The 21,094-nt window shown below is 36.4% G+C and overlaps 1 protein-coding gene across 5 annotated transcripts in view; it reads left to right on the top strand.

The window, feature by feature from the left end:
- The window catches only part of ARID4B (AT-rich interaction domain 4B), a 127,724-nt gene that overhangs the window by 38,580 nt on the left and 68,050 nt on the right, over nucleotides 1–21,094 (top strand). For all 5 annotated transcript variants that reach the window (XM_068547583.1, XM_068547586.1, XM_068547587.1 and 2 more), the window contains exons 3-6: nucleotides 10,755–10,865; nucleotides 13,422–13,487; nucleotides 17,878–17,968; nucleotides 20,384–20,463. In XM_068547583.1, coding sequence (XP_068403684.1) covers nucleotides 10,755–10,865; nucleotides 13,422–13,487; nucleotides 17,878–17,968; nucleotides 20,384–20,463 — 348 coding nt within the window. The remainder of the gene's footprint in view (nucleotides 1–10,754; nucleotides 10,866–13,421; nucleotides 13,488–17,877; nucleotides 17,969–20,383; nucleotides 20,464–21,094) is intronic.

The raw sequence follows: 21,094 nt of genomic DNA on the forward strand, positions 1-21,094 counted from the left end.
TAACAAGGTCACAACTTTATTATATGTTTATATTATATAATTTATTTATGATATATATAAATACATATTATATGTTTATTATATTACTGTTATCAACCCCACTTTACAAATGTGAAGCTAGGCTCAGAGAAGTTAAAGACCATGTCCCAAAGGTCACCTAGCTAGTACATCACAGATGTGGAGTTTGAACCCAGATACTCTGATTCCAGAGCTCATGCTTTTGAATTCTCAATATATAAGATGCCTCCCAATATAAGGTGTTTTTGAAATATAAATAATTTTTACCTTAAGAGAAATCTCATTTAGCAGGGCTTAACTAATGCCTGACTTTTTCAGTTCAGTAAATGATTCCTGAATTCCTCCTATATGTAGGTGCAATTCTAAGACCAGGACATCCAAAGATAAATAAGGATGCTATTTCTGCCTTTAGTTGCTCAATCCAGGAGAGATGACAGATATAAATCACTGAAATGCTGTGTGAAACTTTTACCTTTACAGAATGTTTGTATCCATTTGGGACAAGCAAAACCAGTATATAGCATGGCAATGAGTATTGTAGCATTGGTTACTAGAGGGGTTAATACATGAGGGCTCTGAAATTAGAGTGAATTCTGTGACTTAGAATATTTATGACCTACATACTCCACAGGTCAATTTCTTTTGGTCACTAGACAAAGAATGGATAGATTTTCAAACGATTGGAGGTTACTGTTTCCTTTTGATGGCTTCTTTCAAGGTCATACTCTTTTTTTTTCTTTTTGGCGGCATGGCTTGTGAAAGCATGGAGCCCCAACCACTGGACTGCCAGGGAATTCCCAAGGTCATATTCTTGAGAATATAAAACTGAACAAAAGCTTGGTTGGTGGACCACACAGCCATCAAGTGGGAAAATAGCCATAGCTCCATTAGTGGTATAAGGGGTCCAGATCTCTGTGTGAGGCCTAGTCCTCTGGCCACAGGAGGAAATATACATAGGTGGAGTCCTGTGAGCTACAGAGTGATTGGTGGTGCAAAGCTGTGTCTTGCTCATGGGCAGTAGAGCAGGAGCAGAGTCTGAGCAGATTGTGGAACAGGACTTTTATGTTTCTTGGGTGTTGGTCTGTCGTTTCCCACCTGCTTGAAAGAAATGGAGAAAATCAGTATGAGATTGAACCGAATATAAAATTGCCAATATTTGACCTTTTTTTGATTCATGAAAAATAGCAATTTCATGTGGTTTAATCTAATGTTTGCCAAGTGTTTACTCAGGACCTGTCAGTCTCCTAAAGATTCTAAATATGCTACCTAATTTAATTTAAAACTTGCAAGCACCTTGCAAGATCAGTCTACAGAGAAGAAGCCAAAAACCAAACTGGTGGGGTGACATACCCAAAGACAGATAGTTATTAAGTACATGAATTGCAGTCTCTCTGGTTCCAAGGTCTCCAAATTTGCCAGGGTCTCTGGTTCCAAATTTGCCAGGGTCTCAATCTGTACCTTGAGCAGTTCAAGTAGACAGCAACCATTCTGAAATCATGTAACAAATAGGAGATGGCTTGTATCCGAGAGCCAGTGAACCAAGACCCAAACCGCAAGTCCACATGGCCAGATATAAATCATAACAATGCCAGTTTATGGTTTTTCTTTGTGCTTCTGATTTTTGAACTGGCTGCACCACTAATTTCCAGATTATTAAAGTTTAAATATTATAAATAAGCAAGGTAGGTTCTGAGAATGATGTTATGCTAATGCAGATTCATTTGAATAAGGTTTTTTTTTTAAAATAAATTTATTTATTTAGTTTTGGCTGTGTTGGGTCTTCGTTGCTGCATGCGGGTTTTCTCTAGTTGCGGCGAGCGGGCGCTACTCTTCATTGCGGTGCGCGGGCTTCTCATTGCAGTGGCTTCTCTTGTTGCAGAGCACGGGCTCTAGGCGCGCGGGCTTCAGTAGTTATGGCGCACGGGCTTCAGTAGTTGTGGCACACAGGCTTAGTTGCTCCGTGGCATGTGGGATCTTCCCGGACCAGGGCTCAAACCCGGGTCCCCTGCATTGGCAGGCGGGTTCTTAACCACTGCGCCACCAGGGAAGTCCCTTGAATAAGGTTTTCTGATCTCACTAGCAAGATTACAAATAAGTTTAACCTCTTTTGAGGACAAAATAAATTGACTACCTTTGTGTTAAAAGTGCCTTTGCTTTTTTGGCACATAGAAAAATGTTTTAAATACAAGAGGCACTTAATAAATGTCTTTCCCAATATACTTCTCTCTTACCTCTTTGCTGATGATGAACATTCTAGTTAAAATGTCTTTTGTGAGTTATTTAAGTTTCCAGGAATATGCAGCCACTCCTCTGTTAATATCTGTGAATATGTAGGTATCTCTCTGGTTAATAGATGTGGGTCTAAAATTTACTTATAAATAATTAGTAGTTCCATCCCCCAAAGTGACTTAAATTTTAGGAAGAAAACTAAGAAATATGTGTACCATCCAGAGAAGATTTTTGTGTTTAGGGGAAAGGGTTGATTTTTTTTTTTTTAATATGCAAGAACTTTTATAATCCAGTTTAAAAAAAATTAGTAACTCAGACAGGTAAAGAACATAAATGAGCAATTCATAGAAAAAATATGCACATGCCTAATAAATATACACTATTTAAAAATTATTTTCATGTAATTTCAAATTTACAGTAGAAAGAATTCATATAACCTATGTATATATACAGATATATGTACCTGTTCTTATTATCTTCAGACTATTTTAAGAGCAAGCTGAAGACATGATGTCCTGTCATCCCTAAATACTCCAGAATGTAATCCCCAACAAAAAGGACACTATTCTACCTATTCTGCATTCACCCATCTAAATCAGGAAATCAGCATTGGTATGACACTACCATCCTATTCTCAGGCCCCTTTTAAATTTCACCAACTCTCCTAATGTCTCTTTTTCCTTTCTGACCTATGCTCAATCCAGGAATACACGTTGCATTTGATTATCACGTCTCTTCAGACTGCTTCAGTTTGAAACTCCCAGTTTTCCCTATATTTCATGTCCTTTGGAGTTTTAAGGAATACAGACCTTACATTCTGTAGATCTAATTTTTCTCATTGTCAAAGTTATTCTTGCCAGGTATACCACAAAAACGATGTGCTTTTGTCCTCAGTGCATCACATCATTCCACCACTGATAATTGAATAGTATTCCAGGAATATGCCAGTATCTTGTTCTTCATCAAACCTTCACTCATCAGTTTAGGATCTATTGAGAACTCTGTGAAATCAGTCACCTTCATGATGGCTGCCGAAAGATGATTCTCTGTTTCCATCATTCCTGCTATATTTATTAACATTTTACTGTAAGGAAGAGCTTTCTTCCTTCTGCATTTTCCTTCTTCTGCATTTATTTATTTATTCATCATTCATTCATGTGTTTGTCAATATGGACTCAGAGATGCGAGTTTTACTGAATGGGTTATAATTTATTATATAAATTATATAATTTATTATATAAATTACAGTAGAATACACACATCTTGAGTCATTCAGTTTTTTTTTTTTTAATTCATTTATTTATTTTTGGCTGTGTTGGGTCTTCGTTTCTGTGCAAGGGCTTTCTCCAGTTGCGGTGAGCGAGGGCCACTCTTAATCGCGGTGCGCGGGCCTCTCACTGTCGCGGCCTCTCCCGTTGCGGAGCACAGGCTCCAGACGCGCAGGCTCAGTAGTTGTGGCTCACGGGCCTAGTTGCTCTGCGGCATGTGGGATCTTCCCGGACTGGGGCACGAACCCGTGTCCCCTGCATTGGCAGGCGGATTCCCAACCACTGCGCCACCAGGGAAGCCCCGAGTCATTCAGTTTTGACATACACATACATCCCTAACAGGATATCAGGACAACCAATATTTTTTTTTTGATGCTCAAACTTTCCCCCCGTTTGGCCAGTAGTAGCCCTTCAAGGTGGCTCCTGTGTCCCTTTGAAATGTCTGCATTATTTTTTGAGCATTTCCTTACTTTCTGGCACAAGATATTTTACATTCTTCTTGTACTTTCCCTGCCCAACTTTGAAATTAGCCATTTCTCCAAGGATTCCTGGTTCCTTTTAATGTAGGATGGGTTTTAGAAATCAGGATATACGCCACTGATATGCTTTTTGTTTTTTTTGTTTTTCAACTTCTGACATTTTCATTTAACACATTGATTCTGTTTCCATGTCAGAGGAATCAAATGCCGCCAGGGAAGTGGTAGAGTGGCTCTTGTTTCCCACTTGGGGAGCCTGAAAATCAAAGAAGTAAGAGTAGTCAGAGTTGAGCTGTCAGTTGTTCTTAGTGGAGAGAGTTAGGAAAATATATGGATGTATATATGCACACACACAGACATACAAATATATATGCACATACACATATACATCTGTAACTACGTGTTCATTTTTGTGTGTGTATCTATAATACATATGTATATATATAATATCTATGTTGTATATATGCAATACAGCCATGAATTCATATTTCTAATTCCATTCCAATACCTTAGACTTCTTTTTAGCCTTGCCCCTTCCTTTTAAATTTCTTTGTCAGTGAGAAAAATGGCCCCAACTATCCTCAATATATTTACTTACTTGATCATTCAGTTTACTTACTTGGCCACTGTAACAAATCTTCCAACCCTGCTGCTCATTTCCTCCGTCCCTGCTTAGCTCCCAGAACGTTCTCAGCCACAGAGCCTGCCTGTGCTTCCACGTGGCTCCCCCAGCCTCCTCCTCACCACCTTGTATACTCAGCATCTGTCCCTTAGCTCCTGTCCCCAGTACTCACCCCTCACTACCCCATGTCCTTAAAGCGACATGAAAAGGAGGAGAGGGAATGGCTCCAGAGAAGATTTTAAAGTTAGATTGCACAGTTTTCTTATTTTCCTCAATGTACTCGTTTTTTGGTATGTCCTAAAAAATTACGTGTTTTAGTTTTAAGCGTAGTTTTAAAATGATGTACCCTTTGGTATATACATGCGTTTTTCGTTCATTCATCTGTTGGAATTATCTGCATGATTGTTTTAATGCCTCCTTGGGATTGTCATAAACAAAAAGATTGTTTTCATAGCTTTGTTGTCACACTGTGAGTTTAAATACATTTATTTAGTGAGGATTTTAGCATCAAATTTAATATCTTGCGTTCTGATTCTCTTGGCTGCATTGGCACTGCCTTAGTAACCAATTTGAATGCTTACTGTTTTTAAAAACCTACCTCAATAAAATGTCATCTAGCATGTTTTGCTTTTTAAAAAATAGATCTTGAATAACTGAATATTTCTTAGGCAGTGTCAACATTAGCCATTGGAAGCATTCATTCAACTGTTATCTTTCTGAAACTTGTATATTTGGTGTACTGTAGCCCAAGGCACATTAGAGATTACTGTTGATTCATTTGGGTACTTATATATTTCCATGGCATTTTGGCTTCTTGAAGGATTATTATCCACCAATATCTAATTTAAAAATTGCTTACACTTTTAGTGTTTCCATGGAATTCAATGGTTTTTAGGTGCCAGTTAGGACATTTGGTAGATTGACTAGAAAAATAATTGTTTAAGCAATGCTGGGATGAGTATGAGGTAATTGTTGCCTTGACAACTGGAAAACTGTTATGTTTGCTAAACAAAGGGATGGTAATATAGTAGTTTAATTTCTTTTTTGGCATGGAGGTGCTATATAAAAACATTTTATTTTAGCCTCTGAGATGGTCTGTATTTTTGACCAAAATCAGAAAAGCAGAACAAAGAGAAGGTAAGAGTTTTGTTTCGTTTTTTTCCCCCTGGTGATATACATGTACATACACCTAACAGGGTTGGTGTTGGGCAAAGCAATCTTGGTAAACCTGCTGGCATGATTCTTTGTATATCTCTGCACTGGATCGCAGTACAGTAGCCTCCGAATAAGTGTGTATAGTCTTGATTTTGTCTTTCTGCCACACTGAAAGACTGTGATAGACTTTATGGACATCCCCACAAACACTTTACCTCTCTTGCTACTAGAATTCAACTTGATTACTTTATTTCTGAATTGAATAGGGGCATAATATTTTAAACACCCCTCCCCCCATATACACAATTATACTGGCATCTGTTCTGTTTATGTGGGATCTCTTTGGTGTAGGACTCAAATTTTTTTTAAACTCACAATTGTACCCCAGATTATTGAGGAATAATAACAGCCTTTATTTGGTATTGTATGCTGGGGTCTGTTCTAATAAGCACTTTACATGTAGCAAGCATTTCAGTCTTCATCCCTGTGAGATAGTCACTGTTTATTATATCTAGAGGCAAGGTCATCTGGCTACTAAGTGGTAGATTTGAACCTAAGCATCTAATTCAAGAGCCTGTGCTCTTAATTACCGTATTATACTGACTCTCATTAATAGAGTCATTCCAAGTGCACTGGAGAATATAGACAAGTATTAATACGAACGTTCAAAATAACCCATAATCCCATACTTTGAGTATTATAATTGAGTTGATAATTGTGGGAGTCACATTATGAGTATATAGGGGAGTTACTGTACAGTTCTGTCTTCTTTTTTATAAGTTTGAAATGTTCCTTAGTATACATTTTAAAAAGCAAAGGCTACATGCCAATTGTAAAAAACAAAAAGGAACCTTTTTTTTTTTAGAAAAAAAACAGGAAGACATACTTCGGATAAAATGTTTTTATATACATACCCCTCCTTTCCACTCCCTTTCTCATAGGTTAATCCCTCTTTAACAGTTGTTTTTATCTTTAATATGTATGTTTTTTCTATATGTATAGTATAATGTATATATTTTTATTTCTGCATTTCTAGAAGTAGAAAAAGTATAATACTTTAAAGACATATACATAGTACCAATTATCCTGTATTATGTTCTCATTAGATTTAATGCTAAAAAATACTGTATTCTGAGGAGTATTGACATTAGTTGAAAAAGTGAGAAAAGTGGTTTAACTTTCTTTTTACACTGACTTATGGTGAGCAATCATTTAAAATGAGGTTTTGCCTTTCCCATTTTAAAAAGGAAAAAAGGAGGAGGTGCCAATTCTGAATTTACATTGGTTTAATGACTTATTTGCCCACACTCAGTGTTTCATAATAGTAATTGTGAATAGTTAAATACTTCTGTACTTTCTAATACTGGCCCCATTTTCCTGTTGTGGAAACTGAAGTTTAGGGAGGTTCAGTAGCCTATGAAGACTCATGTAGTTAGCATAAGTAATAGAGCTGGGATTAGGACCTTGTCTTTTGCTTTCAAAAACTGTGCTATATTAGTCTCACATTACACTAATGATAGAGTGATAATTTATGGTCTGCTAAAATTACATATACAGATATGACCATGTAGGTTGTGAGTTTCATTTGTTTTTTCTGTAGAAATTCATACTTTGGTTAGCATAGTTTCACTTCTAGACAATTACGTGTCTCAGAGTATCCTATTCTGACCATCTTTGTAATAACCTTAGTCCTTTGACATAGGCATGTTAAACAAATGTATACAGAGTTCAGATTATTTTATTCATCTAATGATGAGAAATTAGGGACAGAAAAGTAACTTACCTAAGATGATACCAAAAAAAAAAATACAGGCAGAAATTAAGATCAGAACATAGACCTTTGCTTTTCCTATGCTCTTTTTGAGAAATTAACCCTGCTCTAACAATGTATTTAGCAGGTTTTTGTTAGACTTTGGCTTCCCTTTGCAAGTATTTTTGTAACAGACATTTTCTTTATATACCTTGCTGATTCCTTTTCATGTGTTCTAGCTTGAAGGAAGGAAAATATTACCCTTCAAAAATAATAATTTGCCCTCATGATATTTGAGCTAATTATTACTCTTTTCTGTCAACATGGATTTTCATGTTAGTAAGGATGTAGGATGGGGCTTAGTTTTGGGGGAAAAGTTCCCTTTCTCAAATTCAAGATGAATAAGTCTGTTCGTTAAGCATGTTTATAGTTTGCTAGGGTTGGAATGTTGCCGGTGTTTGATATTGAATATTAGTGAAAAGAAAACATACATGGGTTTCTGTATACTAGTAGTCTAAATATATTACTATCCTATTCCCCCCGCCCCTTTTTGGTTCAAAATTCTCTATAATAAAAGTACCTCTAAAAAGCTTATCACTTCTTTTTTTTTATTTTTTAATTTTTTTATCACTTCTTAAATATTTATTTGTTCCTGAGTAGGCACAAACATGCACTTTTAGATGATCTCTTTTTCTCTTCTACATTTCAGAATTTCTGGTTCTACATTTCAGAATTTTACTGGCTAATAAGACAGGAAGTGTTAATGGGAGAGGTTGCAAGTTGTGGAGGGTAATGAACCTTATGGTCATGAAGAGTGCCCCTCCATTTGGGCTTGTCTAGCAGTAACACACAATACCAATTGAACCACAAAGTGGATTGATATCTTTTGGAAATTTTCCTAAAATTTCTGGGTGAAGTGCTGTGAGTCCCTTTCATATTCTTGCTAAAATAAAGCCACTAGCTTGTCTGGAATTTATTCAAAATTTTGACCTGGGAAGATGATATTTTAAGAGGGCTAATCTGTAAAGTAGAAATGCATTTATTAACTTTAGGTGCAAGAGCAGTACAAAGTTATCAAATCGTAGTTAATTAATGATATCAACAGATTTTAAAAGTAATAATGCAGAAATGATTACCTTTCTATGACGGTACACTTCTGTTGTGGCATAAATAAATTGAAATATAGGCATTTTCCTAAGTAGATTTAAGAAATCATATACTTGATATGTTTTGAGGGTTTTTTTAAAAAAAATACTGTTCATGAAATACATAGAATGTGAGGCAAATGGCCATTAAGGAGGGTGACCTGATACTTCTAGTTGTTGCACCCTTGTTTTGGTTTGTGATACCTCCCCACCTTTCAAAAAGTTATTAAAATTGTTTGATATATTTATGGTCACTTTTGTTATAGCATTAGAATTCTTTTTTTGAGATAAATCTCTTCTAGGTGTATTAACCACAACTATTAGGGATGAATTTATTTTAAGATCCAAATGAAATTGATATATTCATTATTTATTGCTGTATAACAGCATCTTCCACCTTACGGTCTGTGGAATTTCTGCAGGATGTTAATAGATGTTAATTTAAGAAAGGTTCTTTGGGGGCTTCCCTGGTGGCGCAGGGGTTAGAAGTCTGCCTGCTGATGCAGGGGACACGGGTTTGATTCCTGGTCCGGGAGGATTCCACATGCCACGGAGCAACTAAGCCTGTGCGCCACAACTACTGAGCCTGTGCTCTAGAGCCTGCGAGCCACAACTGCTGAAGCCCACATGCCACAACTACTGAAGCCCGTGCACCTAGAGCCGTGCTCCGCAACAGGAGAAGCCATCACAATGAGAGGCCCGTGCACCACAGCGAAGAGTAGCCCCTGCTAGCTGCAACTAGAGAAAGCCTGCATGCAGCAACGAAGACCCAATGCAGCCATAAATAAATAAATAAATAAATAAAATCTATTAAAAAATTTTTAAAAATTAAAACGGTTCTTTGGACAAATAGATTGCGAAATGATGAGGCAGAGTAGGAATTCATTCAATGAACTGATTTTCCCAAACTCCCAACTCTGTTTCTTTCTGGTGGAGCATCTTGGAATATTAGTATTTCTTGTAAAACACTTTGGGAAAAGTTACTTACATAATCTTTCTTTGGCTATAGAATTGATTAATATAAGTAGAACTCTTTAGAAATAGATCCTGTGCAGAAAAGTACCTGATTATAAAAAGAGCAGCTAGATTAGGACTATTAAAAATTAAATCACAAGTGAGGAAACTTAAAATAATATTTATTGTAGACAGGAAGTGAACAGTGAACTCATGCCAAAGCAGTTGAGACATTTTGGCTGATTTTTTACTTCAGGTTTTTCAGACTGGATTTCTTCATGTCGTTTTCATCAGTAGTTTGAATGCATATGGGTTTCCCCCACCCCTTTTATGCTGTTCTACCTTAGCATTGTCTAGATAGGGATATAACAAAGCTATTCTGAATTTGGGTGGCTGCCAAGATGTAGCCTAAATATTAAAAGAAATTTTCTTAGACTGTGTTTTAAGGATCTGCCTTTTCTTTCAGTGGTCATTTAATAAAAAGTTTTGAATGAATGGGTGGTTGGAGGGGTGGATGGAATGATATACTTGGACCATATGTATTTTATATAGAGAAAAAAGATGGCTTTATCTTTTATAGATGTACGTTTTAGTACATTTAAATAGGCTTCATGATATGTATTTTACTTTTTTTTTTTAAAGGAACCATTTTGAGATATGTCAGAGCACACGGTTCTTTTTTTTTTTTTTTTTTAATTTTATTTATTTATGGCTGTGTTGGGTCTTCATTTCTGTTCGAGGGCTTTCTCTAGTTGTGGCAAGCAGGGGCCACTCTTCATTGCAGTGCACGGGCCTCTCACTATCGCGGCCTCTCTTGTTGCGGAGCACAGGCTCCAGACACGCAGGCTCAGTAATTGTGGCTCACGGGCCCAGTTGCTCCGTGGCATGTGGGATCTTCCCGGACCAGGGCTCGAACCCGTGTCCCCTGCATTGGCAGGCAGATTCTCAACCACTGCGCCACCAGGGAAGCCCTTACTTATTTTTAAGTTAGAGTATTTTATAGATTGTTTTTGTTAACAATACATTCATCTATTACAACTTTTATAGCTGGAACAGGATTAGATCTGCCATTCTGAGGTTTGATTTTGGGAAAGAACTAGGAAGTTTAAATCTAATTATATTTGTTTGCATTTTTAGGCCCTTGATGAACCTCCCTACTTGACAGTGGGCACTGATGTGAGTGCTAAATACAGAGGAGCCTTTTGTGAAGCCAAGATCAAGACAGCAAAAAGACTTGTCAAAGTCAAGGTACAGTATATGTAGATTTTCTAAATTATATGTTTAGTATTTGATGCTTAAACTTTTACTGGTAAGTATATTTAAGAATTTTTTTTTTCTGCAAGATGAGTTTTTAGTTTCTAGGAGTAATGATTGTAAAAATACCTGAAAACAAAGCATTACTTGTGATTTTATTCCAATTGGAATGAAGTTAGATGATCACAGTTGGTATTTTGAACGCCATTTCGCTACAGACTTGGTATTGTTTGTATTGTTAGCCTTTCAGAACTGGAAAGGACCTTAGAAGTCATGTAGTTTAATTCCTTAATTTTATTGTAAGAAAAATGAGGCTCAGTAAAGGGTTAGTGATTTCTCCAAGGCCATTACGGCAAATTAGTGGCAGAATGGGAATTACCATAGTACATCAGTTTTAAGACTCGCTCCCCATTTTAACCATGAAATTGAGATGTGATTTATAATTGATGATGGTAGATCTAGTTGTTGGTTCCTTATCCTCTACTTTTCTTGAAAAATCTTCCTAATAATTGTTAATTATTTATTGAGTGGCAAACTGCAGGAGGGAAGGAGGATGAGGATATGAGAATAACCCGATCTCTATTTTCAAGGGGTTTATAATCCACATTAGCAGATACCCCATAAAATACTGGTTTGAACATCACTGGTTAAACCGGCCGTAGAGATTTTGTACCTCAGGGGAGCGTGTCAGAGTCTCTTCGGGAGCTTCTTCCATGCTTGTATGCTTAGGTTCCTTCCTTATGCATGGACATGTTGAAAAAAGCTTCCTGGGTGATTCTAATTTACACTGCCAGTTAAGAACCATTGTGATAAGGCCTTTAAATTAACCATAAGCCTGTAGGATGCTATTCTTAGCCCCCCACCCTGTCTTTAGTTTTCGCATGATTGGTGCGCATGAGCTCTTACAGTGGCCTTTCCTGTTCCCGACTTCGTATAGTGGTGTTCCCTGAGCACTCATTTTTTGCCATTACTATCTTAGAGATGAAGAGAAAGCTTTTTATCAGTTTTCTCACTCTTTCAGACAGAGCTACTGCTAGCACATGTAACACCTTAACATGAATTAGACAAAAATCTCTCCCTGCTGGTAGAGACCCTCCTTAGCAGAGCTTGGCCTACAGATAACACTTTTGTGCTGGTTAGAAATGGTGTTCCTTTGGGCAGGAGCAGTCTTACTCCAGGACCCATGCTTCACTGGATTTTAGCTACGATTTATAATCTCAGCTGGGTGTCTCTGTAATGAATGAACCAGCAAAATGACACATAGCAGTCCTGCCATTTCTTGCTGTCATTGAAAGGAAGAAAACAGTCTATACTGCTTCTGCTGATCGCACAGAGTGCCAGCCAGTACCTTGTGCCTTGTGTCTTGTAAGTAGTGGCTATGTAAAATTTGTTGTTAGTTTTTTGGGCTGCTCTAAAAATCTGTTCATAATTCAAAGCTAATGATTTTCTCAACAGATAAGGTAGTGTATTTCTATATCAGTTTAATTAGTTTATGATTCAGAGTTAATACATTTTTCTGGGGAAGAAGAACAACACTTCTTCCCCATCAGTTTTCATTTATTGAGCATTTACTACATGCCAAGCACTATATCAGGTATTGAAACGCTAATATTAAGACTTGGTCTCCATTCTTAAGTGGCTTACAGCCTAGTGAATGACGCAGATATCTAAACACATAATTTAAATAAAGTGTAGTAGTGTGTTGTGTGAGACAGAAATACCTGGGATGCTGTGAGTACAGGACATCTCCTTTCATAGCTGGTTTGTGACCCTGTTACCTAAATTGATCACCACACATATCAGATAAGACCACATTAATGGTTCAATCCCTGTAAGAACTCTTGCTTTGTATAAGGAAAACAGCCTTTTCTATACAGAGTACTGGAAGCTATTTTGTTTTTTACCAACTAATTAAATATTTAAACTTGATCCCTTTATTTTAACTTACCTCACATCTGGTTTCCCATTCTCTGATTTCTGTGCTGATACAGAGGGAGAGTACAGTAAAGTTCTGGATCTAGTTGGCCTGAGTTTGCATCTCAGCTCCACCATGGTACTAGTTCTGTGATCTTGGACCAGTTACTTACACTTTCTGTTCCTCAGTTTTCTTATCAACAAAATGGGAATAATCATACCTACCTAATATGGTTGTTGTGAAGATTATATGTTTGATGCTTGAGCCTGATACTTGGCTGTCAGTAAGTGTTTTTTGCTACTGCTTATTATTAAGCAAGGCCTTCACAAAATGGTAGAGTACCTAATAGTCTAAGATCGCCACCTCTTTTTTCCTTATTTTTAGGAAAAGAAATTATACAATTAAACTCACAACTAATAGTATTGAATAAAATATGATATGTAAATTGTCAAGTAAATTAGTCTGGGAAGTTTCTGTTAAATAATAAATTTTTCAGTTAATCTATGTAGGGACTGAAATATTGTATAAACTAGGCAGCCGTTTAGATTAGTCATAATAAAAATGAATTCATGCATTAACGAGCTTGTGTTGCTTTTTTTTCTTTTTTGGTGGCTAATTAAATTTATAATCTTTAGGTAACATTTAGACATGATTCTTCAACAGTGGAAGTTCAGGATGACCACATAAAGGGCCCACTAAAGGTAATTCATTTATTCATTATTATTTCTAATGCTTCAGTGGGAAACAGTAATTATCTCAGTCTTTTACAAAATTCATTGGTTACTCTGTTACTGGGTTGATAAATATGTAATTCTCTCTGAATAGACTAATAGAAAAAAAGTAGACTTAGTGTTCAATAAAACCTATATGACAGTAAAACCTGTGTTCAGAAGTGAAATGAACATCAAGGAAAAACTGATTGCTTTTTATTTACTCATCTGTTTTGATCTCACCATGTTTCATTTATTAAAAGGGTACAATTTCCAGAAGTAATAGGTGGTGAACTAGGGATCAAGTGATGTAAGTTCCATGATGATGTGAAAATTGAGAAAACAAAACAAATCCTCAGAGCTTTTAATTCCTTGAAGCAACTACTGGCATATGACATTGTTAAAGGGTCATCAGGCAGTTATAAGTGATAAATATGTTCATATATACAGATAGTTTCATTTCTTTGCATTAGTTTTTCTTCATTGGCCAGTGAAATTAGTGCTGCTTTACTTTCCACTAGTGAGCAAGCTAAAGGGAATGTGCGGGTAGCCACTGTGTGCTGTTTGGTCCTATAGAATGTCTGAAATGGACATTGGCCTAGCTGGGTGAATTTTAAGAAATGCTAACAGAATTGAAGAGACATTTGTAGATGCAAGAAAAGTCCTTTCCTAATGAAGCTGTACTTTTCAGAGAACTAGATAGATGTGTGTATCCGCCAGTTTTTGCTGGTGGTTGATTTAAAAACTTAAGGATCCCCAGGGCATTAGTACCTTGCATATATAGTAGGCACTATGGAGGACTAAAACTTGTAATTTTTTTTGATCTTGCCTTGTGAAAATTATTTTCCACCCTTTCTGTTTTATAGGTGCCATTTTTTTCAAATTTATTTATTTTATTTTCGGCTGCGTTGGGTCTTCGTTGCTGTGTGCAGGCTTTCTCTAATTGCGGCGAGCGGGGGCTACTCCTCATTGCAGCGCGCGGGCTTCTCTTTGCGGTGGCTTCTTTTGTTGCGGAGCACGGGCTCTAGGCATGCGGGCTTCAGTAGTTGTGGCTTATGAGCTCTAGAGTGCGGGCTCAGTAGTTGTGGCACCCATGCTTAGTTGCTCCGCGGCATGTGGAATTTTCCCGGACCAGGGCTCGAACCTGTGTCCCCTGCATTGGCAGGCAGATTCTTGACCACTGCGCCACCAGGGAAGTCCCTATAGGTGCCATCTTTAATTTTACGTGCACGTGTATATCACTTGTAGGGACAAAAGGAGAAAAACATGCACATGTATAATTTGATGTTAACCGCCATTTATTTAGCACTTATTAGTACGTGCTAGTACTGTGCCAAGTCCTCTGCACATATTATCTTATGTAATCTTCATAATAACTCTTTACAGAAGAGGAAACTGTGAAGGGAGGTGGGAGGTAAAGTACTCTGGCCAAAGTCTTACAGCCAGTACTGGCAGCCCAAGTTCTGATGGCCTCACAGCCTGTCACTGAAGCGTTGTGCCCCCTGGATGATCAGAACACACACATCTCCATGCCTTATTTGTGTTTTGCCTCATAAGCATACCAGCGTAGCTCTTCGCTGCCTGACTACCCGGTTCACCTGGCACAGGCTAGCTGGTACCAACTACAAAAAATGTTCAGTGTTGCAAGGGATAGGAGAGACAATTACTTTGTATCCTCAAGCCATTTTTCTCTGCTATTGCTCCAGCCTCTCTGATTGTGGCATAGTTGGTTTATTTTGCTTGTTTGGTTTTTCTTATTTATTAAAATTTTCTTTGTTTTTGATTAGGGCTTAGGACCATTTTGATTTTGATGTATGTAAGTGTATTAAATTTCGGTCTCAAAATTGTTAAAATATTTCTCTTGCCTATGGAGTTTTTCTTTGTATATAGATTTTGAATTGTTCCCTAATGTACTTTGTGGCTTTCCATCAGCTGATAGAAAGTATTAGCATTTATGTTTCTCCTAGAGGAAATAAACTTCCCATAGTGATGGTCATTTGATCTCAATATATCTTCAGTGAGTTCACATGAAAATAATACTAGACCACTTGAGTATTAAATTTAAAAAAATGTACTATGTATTTATTGACAGTAGTCCCTGGTGGTCCAGTTGTTCAGACTCTGCGCTTCCACTGCAGGGGTCCTGGGTTCGATCCCTGGTCGGGGAACTAGGATCCCGCATGCTGCACGACACGGCCAAGGAAAAAAAAAAAAAAAGAAAGTTCTGTTAATTCTTCAGCATTTCCATCCCTCTTTTGGGCATTGTGTGGGGCTGACAGTCTCTTCTGTGAACAAGTTTATTTTTGTTATCACTGCAAAGACCATATACATTTTATTTTTAATTGAGGTGTAATTGACATATAACTTTATTATTAGTTTCAGGTATACAGCGTAATAGTTCAATATTTGTATGCATTGCAGAAGGATCACCACATTAAGTCTAGTTAACATCCATCACCATACATGGTTGTAAACAAATTTTTTTTCTTGTGACGAGGATTTTAAGACTTACCCTGTACTTTCAGACATGCAATACAGTGTTCTTGACTATAGTCACCATGCTGTACATTACATCTCCATGACTTATTTATTTTATAACTGGAAGTTTGTAGCTTTTGACCCCCTTCATCCCTTTTGTCCACCTGCACTTCCTTCCCAGCTCTGGCAACCACCAATCTGTTCTCTGTGTCTATGAGCTTGGTTTTTTGTTTGTTTTGTTTTTTAGATCCATGTATATGTGATATTGTATGGTATTTGTCTTTTTCTTACTGATTTATTTCACTGAGCATAATGCCCTCAAGGACCACCCATGTTGTTGCAAATGGCAAGATTTCATTCTTCTTTATGGCTGAATTATACGCACGCGCACTTGCATGCACACACACACACACATATCTTTATCCATTCACCCATCGATGGATACTTAGATTGTTTTCATATCTTTGCTATTGTAAATAATGCTGCAGTGAACTTGGGGGTGCATATATCCTTTCAAATCAGTGTTTTCATTTCCTTTGGATAAATACCCAGAAGTGAAATTGCTGGATCATACGGTAGTTCTATTTTTAATTTTTTGAAGACCTTCCATACTGTTTTCCATAGTGGCTGCACCAATTTACATTCCCGCCAGCAGTGCACGAGGGTTTCCTTTTCTCCAGCATCCTGACCAACACTTTTACTTCTTGTCTTTTTGATAATAAGCCATTCTCATTAGGTGTCAGGAGATATCTCATTGTGGGTTTGATCTGCATTTCTCTGATGATTAGTGATATTGAGCATTTTTCCATGTACCTGTTTGCCATCTGTATGATTTCTTTGGAAAAATGTCTATTCAGGTCTTCTGCCCATTTTTTAAATTGGACTTTTTGCTTTTTTGATATTAATTTTGGAGCTGTTAATATATTTTGGATATTAACACCTTGTCAGTTGCATCATTTGCAAATATTTCTTCCATTCGGTAGGTTCTCTTTTCGTTTTGTTGATGGTTTCCTTTGCTGTGCAAAAGCTTTTAAGTTTAGTTAATTAAGTCCCATTTGTTTATTTTTGCTTTTGTTTCCTTTGCCTTAGGAGACAGATCCAAAAAAACATTGCTACGATTTATGTCAAAAGAGTGTTCTGCCTGTGTTTTCTTCTAGGAGTTTTACGGTTTCTGGTTTTTAATTCATTTTGAGTTTATTTTTGTATATGGTGTGAGAACCTCTGCCCGTTTCTCAATTGGATTGTTTGATTCTTTTCTAGCTGTTGCATTGTATGAGTTCTTTATATCTTTTGGTTTTTAACCCCTTATCAGATATGTGATTTGTGGATACATTTTCTCCCATTCATTAGGTTGCTTTTTCAAATTTTTGATGATTTCCTTTGCTGTACAGAAGCGTTTTAGTTTGATGTACTTATAAAAACCATATAAATTTATAAGCTATATAAATTATCAGCATTTTCTTGATGAGATGAAAATATTTCAGATGATTGTCACTATTGGTACATTATAACTCATAAGGAGAACCTCAAAGTTATTTGTTAATTTTTCCCCAGCCTTCTTCAAAGAAGAGTCGTAATATGGGGCAAAGATAGTCAGTTTCACAGACAGGGACCCCCAGACCTGTGAGGGTTCCCAAGACCCTTTCAGGGAGATTGTAAGGGCAAAACTATTTTCATAGTAATACTTAGATATTATTTGCCTTTTTCACTATGTTGACATTTTCACTGATGGTGTGGAAACAGTGGTGAGTAAAATTGCTGGCACCTTAACACAAATCAAATCAGTAGTGATTTTATTCTTCACCATCATGCACTCAAATTAGTTTAAAAAAAGAGAGCCAGTTTTTAGTTTGTTCATTTATCTTCTTAAAGTTTTCCTAACTTTTTTTTTTTAATACTTTAGGTCGGAGCTATTGTGGAAGTGAAGAATCTTGATGGTGCATATCAAGAAGCTGTAATCAATAAATTAACAGATGCGAGTTGGTACACTGTAGGTAAGGGAATACATCTTCTTTTTAAAATATATTTTCAATGATAGTACAAATAAAGCAGATTTTTCTTGATTTACTTCCTCCCCTAGTTGCCGTACATGTTATTACTGTTAATGTTTTTTTATCTTTCCAGATCTTTAAAAAATTTGTTTCATAAATATGTACATAACATATAGTTTGAAATTAGTGTATATATTATACAATTGGATTTCTAGCTTTTTTCACTTCAGAGTATATCTTACAGAAATTTTTTTTCATCTTAACCATTTTTAAGTGTGCATTTCAGTAGTGTTCAGTATATTCATGTTGTTGTGCAACAGATAAATTTTTTAAACTGCAATATTATGTTTCATAGCATTGGATGTACCATAGTTTATTTTCTCTTACTGATGATGTTGCCAGTTTTCTTGCTGTTGTAATAAATGCTGGATTGAATGTCTTTTGTACATGGACATTATTCTAATATTTCCCTAGTGTGTACATTGAGAACTAGGCATAGACTGAAGGGAAATGTCCTTTTAAAGCTGTAGTAGGTTATGAAAACTGCTTTTCTAAAAGACTGTTAATTTACACTTCCATAAACAGTATATAAGTGTGGTTGTCGTCCTAACCCTTGTCAAATGTGATGTTAGTAATATTTTAAAATTAGTGCCCATCTGGACACAAAATAGTATCTCAGTTTTGTTTTAATATGCTCCTCCCATGATTAGTAATGAGATTGGACATATTTTCATATGTCTATTGAAAGGAACATTATTTCATTTGTATTTTCTCTCGTTTGAATTGCCAATTTATAGTGTCTTCCCAGTCCGCTCCTTTTCCTCTTGGGAAGGTTATTGTTTTCTTATTTTCAGGGTATGAGTTTATATATTTAAATGTATAAAGGGAATGTTAACCTTTGCCACTTCAGTTGCCAGTGTTCTTCTATTGCTTTACTCTTATCTGTGCTAGCAGTTTTCAAATCATAGTCAATTTTCCTGTGGTCACCTTTTCCTTTGTCATTTTAGTTTGAGTCTTGTTTAAGAAGGCTTTCCTTCCATCAGTGTTGTAAATTTGTTTTCCAATGTATTCTTCAATTTAAAGTTCTATTTTTTGTTTTACAAAGAGCTTTTTATTTCACCCACAGTTTTTTTGAACATTCTGAAATATGATCAAATACTATTTTTTTCCAAATTGATAACAGAGTAATTATCCCAGTATTATTTATTGAATGGTAAAAATTCTTACTGTTTAATGATCTCAGAGATGAGAGTAAACATCTAGTAAAATGTCTTTGGTGATGTCAGAATTTGATGGAGCTTTCAAATAGTACTGATGAGTTTTGTGGTATGAGAAAAAAAACCTAGTGGAGAGGGAAAATTTGATTTTGAAGCGTAAGGATATATTTGCATTTGTGTAGGTTACAAGACTGTGAGCAGTTCTGTGTAGTTAAGTCTGTTTGATAATTAGGTGTGATAGTCTTATAAATGTGGCACTTTTATCATTGACTATTTTAGTTACTGCATTTTAAAAAAGTACGAAGCGTTATTTATCCAGTCTCATGTGATGTAAAAGCTCACATTATATATAAGAACCTAATTTTGTTTTTTTGGCAAAAACCTCTGTTTATAAAATCAAGGCCTGGTAACTTTATTTAAAATAGAGGTACTCTCTTCCCGTGATTTGTGAGGAATGTAGTATATGCTAAAATTATATCATAAAGTATACATCTATTCTGTGTGTATATAAACTTACAACAAATTTGCTGGGACATTTTAGTACTTTAAATAAGTAGTTTTCAAGTGAGAGCAAATTGGCCACCCAGGGAACATTTGACAATATCTGGAGACGTTTTTGGTTGTCACAACTGGGAAGGGGGTGCTGCTGGCATCTCGTGGCTGGAGGCCAGGGATGCTGTTAAATATCTCACAGTGCACAGGTCCCCATGACAGGCCCCGTCTGGTCCAAAATGTTAGTAGTGCTGAGGTTGAGAAACACTGCTTTAAATAATAAAAATAGGGTAAGTTTTAGGGGCAGTCTGAATATATAAACTTGTACTGTTATTTTTTGTTTCTTAGGTAGATTTGTCAGTATTTACCAATAGGAAAATTTGCTTTTTCTTTACCATATTGAGAAGGATTAATCAGCATTTAAAAGGTTTCTTTCTGAAATGCTAACTTCTTATTTTCATTTGATGTTTTCTGTTCCAGGGAAGGTGTTTTCATTACAGGTATATTTTTTTTTTTCCCCTAGAAATTGGAAAACATACTCTACACTTGAAGTTGTTTGTTACAAAACTTAAAATGTGTACTGAATTTCAGATCTAATCTTTTAAAACAATAGCTCTGTTTGCACTGAGAAAGTTAAATGATAACTTATGTCATTTTGTTAATCTTTGAAAAACCCTTCAGTAGTTGCCATTTCTACCTCTTCTCACAGTTTTTGATGATGGAGATGAGAAGACACTGAGACGGTCTTCACTGTGCCTGAAAGGAGAGAGGCATTTTGCCGAAAGTGAAGTAAGTAATCACTTAACGAATGAACACGTCCTAGTATTTACTATCGGGGGCAGTAAAGTTTTGCTTTCTCAACTCAAGCAGCTTACTTGTTAATCAGGAAAATTCGTTAATACATAACAGCATGAGAGTGTAGTCTGTGAAACCTGTTTAAGGCCTTGTGTTTGAGTACCAGGTTCTCTGTGGGTTTTTTTGTCTAAAAAAAAACGTATTTTAACATTTGTCCATGAAGAAAGAAACAACGGGATTGTTTATTACCCTTAGGCAACGTTTTTATAGAGTCCTTTAATTTGTAAATAATTGTAGAAAAGAGATGTCTCATTTGTAATCTACTTGAACCCCATCATCATTAAAGGCTATGTAGATGCTGCAAGCCATCCCTAACTACTACTGCTGCCAGCCACTGACATTTACTATAGCCTCTCCTTGAAGAAGGCTTGCCTGACTGCCCTTTCTAAAATAGTCCCTTCCATTCCTCATAACTCTTTAAGGTTGGTTTAGTTTTCTTTATAGCCCAGATCATTCTCACCACCTAAATATGTATATGTGCTTAATTATTTATTGTCTGCCTTCCTCACTAGAATGTGTCTCAGTGGCAGAGATTTTGTATGTCTTCTTCACCACTTTGTTCCCA

Source organism: Eschrichtius robustus, chromosome 7 (genome assembly GCF_028021215.1).
Source record: "Eschrichtius robustus isolate mEscRob2 chromosome 7, mEscRob2.pri, whole genome shotgun sequence".
NCBI lineage: Eukaryota > Metazoa > Chordata > Mammalia > Artiodactyla > Eschrichtiidae > Eschrichtius > Eschrichtius robustus.